This window comes from Cynoglossus semilaevis, chromosome 19 (genome assembly GCF_000523025.1).
Source record: "Cynoglossus semilaevis isolate Cse_v1.0 chromosome 19, Cse_v1.0, whole genome shotgun sequence".
Classification (NCBI taxonomy): Eukaryota; Metazoa; Chordata; class Actinopteri; order Pleuronectiformes; family Cynoglossidae; genus Cynoglossus; species Cynoglossus semilaevis.
Window position 1 is genome coordinate 1,160,374 of NC_024325.1, and position 7,988 is coordinate 1,168,361.

Here is a 7,988-nt window from a genome sequence, read left to right on the forward strand (position 1 = left end):
GCTCCTCCTGATGAGCTTCCTGCTTGAAGCCAAGGAGGACGCGTCATCAAACTCGGGGCTGCTGCGGGAAGTCCAGCGAGACTCCAGGCCCTTCCTGGCTCTACTGGTGGCCTCGGAGAACGCCGAAGAAATGATAGAGGCTTTGTCATCGAGGTCTTCCTGCACTCGACCCCTCTTCCTGTCATCGGGGAGCTCTCCTGACTTCGACTTAGCTTTACGAAGCGAGGCGTGGTCTGGCAAATCGGGCTGTTCTTTGAGAGTGCTAAACAGAAAGCTCTCGTCACCAGTCCCGCCGATGGAGTCTTTAAGGTTGGAGCGCTTTCTGTAGCTGAGGGAACTCATGACCGAGACTGATCTGCCCGGCTCCACTTCGGTTTTATCCTTGCCGATGTCACTCGTCTTCTGTTTACCTTCCTTCACCTCCTTCACATCTGCATTTACTTCGTATCTGAAAGGAAATACATTTGACACACATAAGGTCAAAACTAAATAAATATACAATTTTATTACTTGTTTAAAACAAAACTTCTCCAGGTCAACTTTTTTACTTTACTTGAAAATGTACAAGATTACAGATTTTAGTCAACAGTTGATACAATGTCTTGACCTTCTATACTTTAAAGGGGTTTTTTATTAATATTTTACTATAGAAAAATAAAGCAAATTACCTTAATATCTGTTGAAAAAATATTGTTATATAAATTGCAAAAATCGCCTAATCCTGGCAGGTGGTGACGCGTATCCTTTTCACCTCTCCTCGCTCACTCCTGCAGCCACACCCCCTAATCAGCATAACTGCTGTCACCTGCTCCACATACTCTGGCTAAAGCATCATTAGGAGCACCTTTTTCCAATGAATTTTATTTTCTCTTTTAATACTCCTATATATAGTTGTATTTATCGCAACATTTAAAGGTTTAATTTAAGTATCGTCAACCAACCTGGTGTTTTTGGAGGTTCCCTCATCGGACTTTGTAGAGCATTTGTTCTTCGAGAGCAAAGATTTCACTCCATCGACCCGATCCTCCAACTCGGAATCGGTTTCTGTGTCATTGCCACTGTGGTACAGGGACAAAAACAATGTTAGCAATTAGGGTTTACGTTTTGATGTAAGTAGTTATTCCCAGCAGTCGGAGCAAGATGGTCGAAAAATGCGACGTATGTCTAACACTAACGAGCCACTGCATTTAAAAATCTAACAAAGACAGGAAACAGGAAGCTGACAGATTAACACATCAATCGTGTGTGTGAATAATGTGAATATTTTGTTTCCAGAGAACACTGTCTTGTCTTCCGCTTCGTCTGCCCCTAAAAGCTTAGTAAAAGATTTTTCAGATTTCATGTTAGTAACAGAACGGGGCTCAGAATTTAAGAATGAAGCATTATTAAAACACACAGGCTTTGTGGAGGATTAAACAGTCTCTCTGTCTCTATCAGCCTTAGAGCAAGGATTTCTCAGGAGAGGACTGATAATACTGATTATCATAGCAAAACAATGACCTGTTTTGTATATAAAAAGAAAATTGTGTAACTGATTCACAAACAGATATAATACAAAAACAATGACGAGGTTTCTTTCTTTTTTCTCATGTGCATTTTAAATCTCAATATAAACCACCATGTCTCAGATATACAAGCTCCCCAAATATATATATATTTATAAATATATACCATTTAGTTTTTTTATGTTATGACCTACCCTGGAACAGATTGTTTATAATCATAATTTAATATCAAATCAAGTTAAAACCAATGCGCAGCAATGTACAACAGCATTCATTGTAGTGGATATTTATACTTATATATACGTTTTTTCTTTTTCCGTACTTACTTTTTGTTCCTCCTTTTCTGATACTTTGTCACCATATCCTGCAGACTGTCCCCAATATGAAAAAAGGGGGAAAAGACAAAAATAAAAGTGAGAGACACAATCAACTATTAGGTAATAGTTGAAGTGCAGTGATGTGGGATTTCCGGCAGACTCGATACCTGTTTTTGTTCACCTTCAGAAAGGGGATCGAGTGTGCGTTGGTTTTGCGTGATTACCAAACTATATAACTATAACTATATATATATATAGAATAAACGAGATATCGTCTTTCCAATATGGATAACTATATAACAAGACGTGGCGCTGAAGGAGTTTGAGACAGTATTGGGGAGAATACATCAGCAATCTGCCAGAAGGAAAGGCTGCACTAAAGAGATGACATCAGGTGAAAGTGAGCATGTGCAAGACTTTGTTGTACTGGTGGTACACACACAAAGCAAAACCTGTTGTAGCTCTCATGGCTTTGTAGACCATTGGTTCCCAAAGACTGGGTCGTGACCCTCAGGTGGGTCGCAAGAGTTTTTTTTTTGGGTCGTCTCGCATAATGTCTATTGACTTGGGTTGCAAAGGATTGTGACTTTTAAAATATGGATCCCCTGAAAAAAAGTTTAGGAAACACTGATGCAGACCATAAGTTAATATGAGATCGAAACCCACATCATTAGGTGGATTAGCGTGTCTGAGCAGAAAATACCGTATTAAATGCCAGTGTGAAAACGGATAATTGTTTGCACCAGCACTGAAAAATCTACAGAAATCCACGAAAGGTTCCAGACGTTAATGAACATGTAAAACAGTTGAGTACCTGTTGATTAAGTCATCGTTGTCATCACTCTCCATCTCATCCTCAATGGCGGCCTGCAGGTCACCTATCCTTTTGAAGGCTAGTTTGAGGTCTTCTTGTAAGCTTTGATTTGCTGCCTCCAAGCTCTCGATGTCCATTTCCTATTAATTGGATCACAGAGCAGAACTGGCCGTTAGCTATTGCGAAGCACCATGAGTAGCTCGAAGTCTCGCGGACTGGTAATCACTGAGGTTGATTACCAGTTCGTGCTTCTTCCGGCTGGCCTCGCCTTCCTTCTTGGACAATTCTGCCATTTCTTCTTTCAAGTCCCTTATTTGCCTCTGCATTCGTTTATTCTGCTCATTCTCCCTGTTCCCTGCAACAATATGTTGGTCTCTCTCCTCCATCATTTTTTCCAGATTATCTTTGTGGCGACTCACAAGGCCCTGGGAACAAAAAAAAAATCATGACTTCGGTTACAAGGAAAGAGATATTCTAAAAAAAATGTATTGGTGATTTCCTTTCTCGGCCTCAACCGCTGATACCACAGTAACTCAGCTTCTCAAATGTTTAAATTTTGGATATACTTCTGGATATACTTCTCTGTTTTGTCATAAACTTGTATTGCAAAATCTTTGCAAAAAAAAGAAATTCTTGATGGATGTTGATCTTTATCAGCACCTCAGCAATAACAAGCTAAAGACCCTCAACCAGCGTAATTTCTGGACTATAAGTCACACTTTTTTTCCATCCTTTTTTTAAACACTGACAGCCACTAGAGGGCACTCTAGGCTTGTGTGCCAGTATCTGCTACTCCTGTACCACTGAAGCTGTACATGTTCGTTATTTCCATACTGACACCCGCTAGAGGGCACTGGTGTGACTGATACGCCAGAGTGACTTATATATGTTTTTTTTTCTTCTTTATTATTTTTTTGACTGGTGAGACTTATACTCCGGAGCAACATATAGTCCGGAAGATATGGTATATCCTCACTTTGTCTAAGGCTTCACTAAGCACACCTTTTGAATTTTTGTCAACTCACTTCCAAGCGTTTGATCTGTGTCCGTTCATACTCCAGCTTTGTCTCAAGCTCGCGGATCTTGGCCTCCTGGCGGCTCACGAGGGACTTTTCGACCATGGACTGTTCTTGAAACTCTAACTGACTCTGCAGTGAGTGGAGCTGTGAGACGGACAAAGGCAAAAACAAACACTCAATCAGTACCATAGATGTAACTACTAAATAATACATGTTTTTAAAAGTTCCCGGGGCCACTTAAGATGACTCAGTGGGCCTTATTTGTCCCCCAGGCCTTGAGTTTGACATACGAAGCAAGCATCCTCAAAATTAACATTTTCAGGGTTTACACAGTAATTTAGGGTCTAGGTAGTATATAATTTTAAGGGATTTCCTTTTACCTTTTCTTGGAACTCCTGCCTTTCCTTTGCGGCCTCCTCCAGCTGCGTCTGCAGTTCAGTGATCTGACTCAGGTCTCTAGCAGACTATTGGGAACCAAACACACCAACAAATACAAACATGAAGTCAGTAGATAATCAAAAACCTTCATGAACATGTCTTAGTTTGGTAAGGCTTTTTTTGGCTCTCACAAATTAATGTATACGAACAAAAGAACGTTTTACATAAAGCGCGGGTCACCGACTATATTTTTGTGAGACAGTGAAATTACACCTAGAACATTTTAAATAAATACTTGCTACTTGAACCAAATGGATGAATTACCTGGGCAACCGCAGCCTTGTGTTTTTTCATCAGCTCATTCACGTCTTCCTGCTCCTCCTCCATACGACACTGCAGGTCATTCTTTTCTCTTTGCAGCCGACTGACCTGCTCCTCCAACTGACGGGACAGAGTGAGGGAGGGCGTGCATTCAAGTGTGAAGTGAGAAGACACTTTCATTATCTACTGACAAAAGGCCTTTGGCTGGAAAAGCTGTGTCAGTACTGAAAACACAATCTGGACAGACTCCCAGCTGTAGAATGAAACCAACTGATTGACTCATTTCCACCAGGAAGTGACAGTCAGTGATGTGACTTGTTTAAATCCAGTACCTGTAATGTAAAGCGGTTGGAGTGCTAACTATAACCACGGACCGCTTACTAGTTCTCATTCAATATCATTCTGCTTACAAAAAATAATTCCACAAATCAACAAAGAATTTCCACGTATCCATGCTGTAAAATTCATTGGCTTCAATCGTCCAAAAACTCACCGACATCTTGGCTTTAACTATGTCGTCGATTTGGACGTGCAGGTCCTCGATTTCAACCCCCTTCCGAGCCTTCACCGCTGCAGCGCAGGTGAACTCTGACTCCTCCAGCTGTGAGGAAAAAGTAGGAGAAATGGGGTGACAAAAGTAGGGGTTAGGGTCAGTGTTGGGGTCAGTCTACATCACAGTGATTCCATGGTACTGCAAGGCTTTGGACGAGATGCAAACCCGTTGCGATTACGCTAGTAGTGTACAAAATGCAAATGACAACGGTAGGATTAAAATGATAATTTAAATTACACTTCATTGGAAGCCTTTAATCAGGTGTTGATCTAACTGTATGCTGATGACACATCAACTAAACTAACGAACAAAGTGTTTATCAGCGCGCCATGTTTCATTGTGTCTTTATCCAATAGGGGGTGAGAAGACGAAACATGAATTTATCTTTCTCTTCTCCTGGTGACACAGCAGAAGTCGGGTTAAAGGAAGACACTCTTCCCAGAGCATTTGCGTAGGAATTTGTTCGAAAATAGTGGTGCTTTGGCTCAGAGGCAATTTCTATGTCATTGCTGTGGAACCCCAGGGTTCACCTCCTGGGCAAGATCGAATCCCAGATAGGGCGGTTGGTACCTTCCAGTGGACTCACCCCCCGCAGGAAGGTTCAGGGGGGTTGGTACGGTGATTTGGGTGGCGACTGCTACCCCTGTGATTCGGTAACGGATGAAAATGGATGGATGGATGGATGGGATTTGTTCGAAAATAAATTCTATGTGCATGTATACATTTGCAAGTGTGTACATTTTCTGGTCCTAAATATGAGAAAGACAGAAGGTTCGCTGACTGATAAACTGCCTACTGTTCTAAAAGTAAAAGTAAGCAAAACAAGTTGCCTACTGTTCTAAAAGTAAAAGTAAGTGAAAGTATCTTCAACAGAGTAACATACTTGATTTTTTAACTGAGCGATCTCCCTCTTGCTCGGCGTGTTGTTCTTCATGTGGTCCAGCAGGAGCTGTGCATCAGCCAGAAGAACTTTGGTTCTCTTCAGGTCTTTCTTCAGCTTCTTCTCCGTCTCCACATCCCTCTGAGTCATCTGCAGGACACAACAAGTCCCCTCTAGTACACACTGTAACAAATACGTTCTATACTTTTACATCAGTGGCATTATCAAATCGATGACCACCGTACCTGATCCTGGACATTCAGCACCTTGGACTCCAGCTCTCTCCTTTCACGCAGCACTTTCTGCTTGTCTTCATATTCCTCCTCCAGCTGCACCTCCATCTGTTTTAGCTGATGTATCAAAAAATGATTAAAATACCAAATCCATTTACGTTTAATAAAAAAACAATAATTATTATATTATATATATTATACATATAATTATTTCAGTGCTGTGGCACATCATGAATTCATTTTAGATTGGCGTTAGCCCTGCCTACTGAAATAATTAATTAAATGGTCAAATAACTATATATATATAAATTTATATTTATTTATTTATTTTTAATTCTTCCTCTGATTCTCAAGTTTCTGATGGTACCTGAACACACCTCGTGTAACAGCTGCAACTATGGCATGATGATGTGATAATCTGTGTAGTGTTATAAGGTTCACTTATATTGCTCTTTAAGCTAGTGTGTAGCTAGCATGTAGCTAACTTTATTTTCATCATAATGCTGAGACTATGCTGTTTTAAATTATTACTTTCCTTGTCAATAACAATAGCATAATAGCAACAATAGCATAATAATAGCAGTAGTAGTTAAGCAAGTATTACACATTCACAAAACTGAAGATTATTGACCCCATCCCAGGTATTGTCAGTTAGGCTCCACAGGTTTAATATCACTTATCCCTTCTTTTGACCAAACATGGATAGCATGGAACTGTTAAAAATGCAAGTAGTATTAATAGTGTACATAAAAACAATATTGCAGCAGTTAAGAAATAACGCTGCTTACTTTCTTGTTGCAGGACTGCCTGATCTCATCCACTTCTTCATCCTTGCTCTCAATTTCTCTAGAGTGGGTCTGCCGCTGCCGCTCCATCTCCATCTCAAGCCGCAGTTTCGCCTTGATGAATGATAGTGAGATACGACAACATTCAAATCTGAACATCAAAACATAACAGACATGACATAAAAACGACTTCATTAACAGGCCGTACCTGCTCCAGCATTTGGATGGTGCCGGCTTGTTCGTCCAGCTCCTCCTCTTGGTCTTTCACCTTAGCCTCAAGATCATGAAGCTGCTTCTTTAACTTGGCTAGCGACGCCTCATCCTTGGACTCCTGGGAGGTCAGATCATGTAACTCTGCCTCCAGCTGCTGGACCTTCGTACTTGTGGTGCACAATTCATCGTCCTTGTCCTGAAGACAAAGGAAAGGCTGTAAGTCCAATCCAGCTAGAGACAGGGAGGAATCAGGGAGGTAGGAGACATAACAGTCAACTTTGTTTGAAAAATGTAGCTTACCTGCAGCTGCTGGCGAAGGTTAAACAATTCACTTGTCATTGCGTCCTTTTCTCTAGCCAACTTCTCCCTCTGACCACGTTCCCTCTGAACCTCATCCTGAGCCCGGTTCTGCTCCAGGTCAAATCTATGACACCAGTGCAGCACAGTGTTTAGAACAACATTGGTTACACATATATATCACATGTATATCGTCAAAATATAATAATCTTCTCTTTAAATGACCTCATATTTGACTAAAATCTCGGCCTGTTTAGTTGAAGCCGACGCTGATATACTGGCAGGAATTGAAGAAAGACACTCACAAAAATTAATTATCTTTTTCTTACTACTTTTCATAGCCATCTGCTGCCACCTAGCAGATGAGTATTTAATCGCTCCGCCTTTCATGCTTTGACGTGCAAAGCAAAATTATATGCAATAAATAAATAATAGTTCTCAGCCCAATTGAGTGAAATTGGATAATATTCCACGGCGCACCTACTGATTTCTCACGGCACAGTGGTTGCGAAACACTGGGTTACAGGATGTTATTATTATTAATCATATTTTGACAATGATGGTGTGTCGTGATGCAGAACATATTAAAGAACTATACTGAGTTGGGATGATAGAAAAAGTATTTAGTTATTAATTAATTCATAATTAAGTCCATCTATGATTAACCCCAGGG

At 40.7% G+C, this 7,988-nt stretch overlaps 1 protein-coding gene and 1 long non-coding RNA gene across 2 annotated transcripts in view; one reads left to right on the top strand and one right to left on the bottom strand.

Annotated features, from left to right (window-relative positions):
* Positions 1 to 7,988, bottom strand: part of LOC103394782 (unconventional myosin-XVIIIa-like) — a 22,441-nt gene that overhangs the window by 1,440 nt on the left and 13,013 nt on the right. The window contains 14 exon segments of the mRNA XM_025065541.1: positions 13 to 448; positions 942 to 1,058; positions 1,832 to 1,876; positions 2,637 to 2,776; positions 2,876 to 3,061; positions 3,662 to 3,799; positions 4,036 to 4,119; positions 4,358 to 4,474; positions 4,848 to 4,955; positions 5,791 to 5,937; positions 6,033 to 6,137; positions 6,809 to 6,919; positions 7,014 to 7,214; positions 7,319 to 7,442. Coding sequence (XP_024921309.1) covers positions 13 to 448; positions 942 to 1,058; positions 1,832 to 1,876; positions 2,637 to 2,776; positions 2,876 to 3,061; positions 3,662 to 3,799; positions 4,036 to 4,119; positions 4,358 to 4,474; positions 4,848 to 4,955; positions 5,791 to 5,937; positions 6,033 to 6,137; positions 6,809 to 6,919; positions 7,014 to 7,214; positions 7,319 to 7,442 — 2,059 coding nt within the window.
* The window catches only part of LOC107990066 (uncharacterized), a 35,045-nt gene continuing 33,870 nt past the window's right edge, over positions 6,814 to 7,988 (top strand). The window contains exons 1-2 of the long non-coding RNA XR_003052862.1: positions 6,814 to 6,933; positions 7,007 to 7,234. This is a non-coding gene — a long non-coding RNA (uncharacterized LOC107990066). The remainder of the gene's footprint in view (positions 6,934 to 7,006; positions 7,235 to 7,988) is intronic.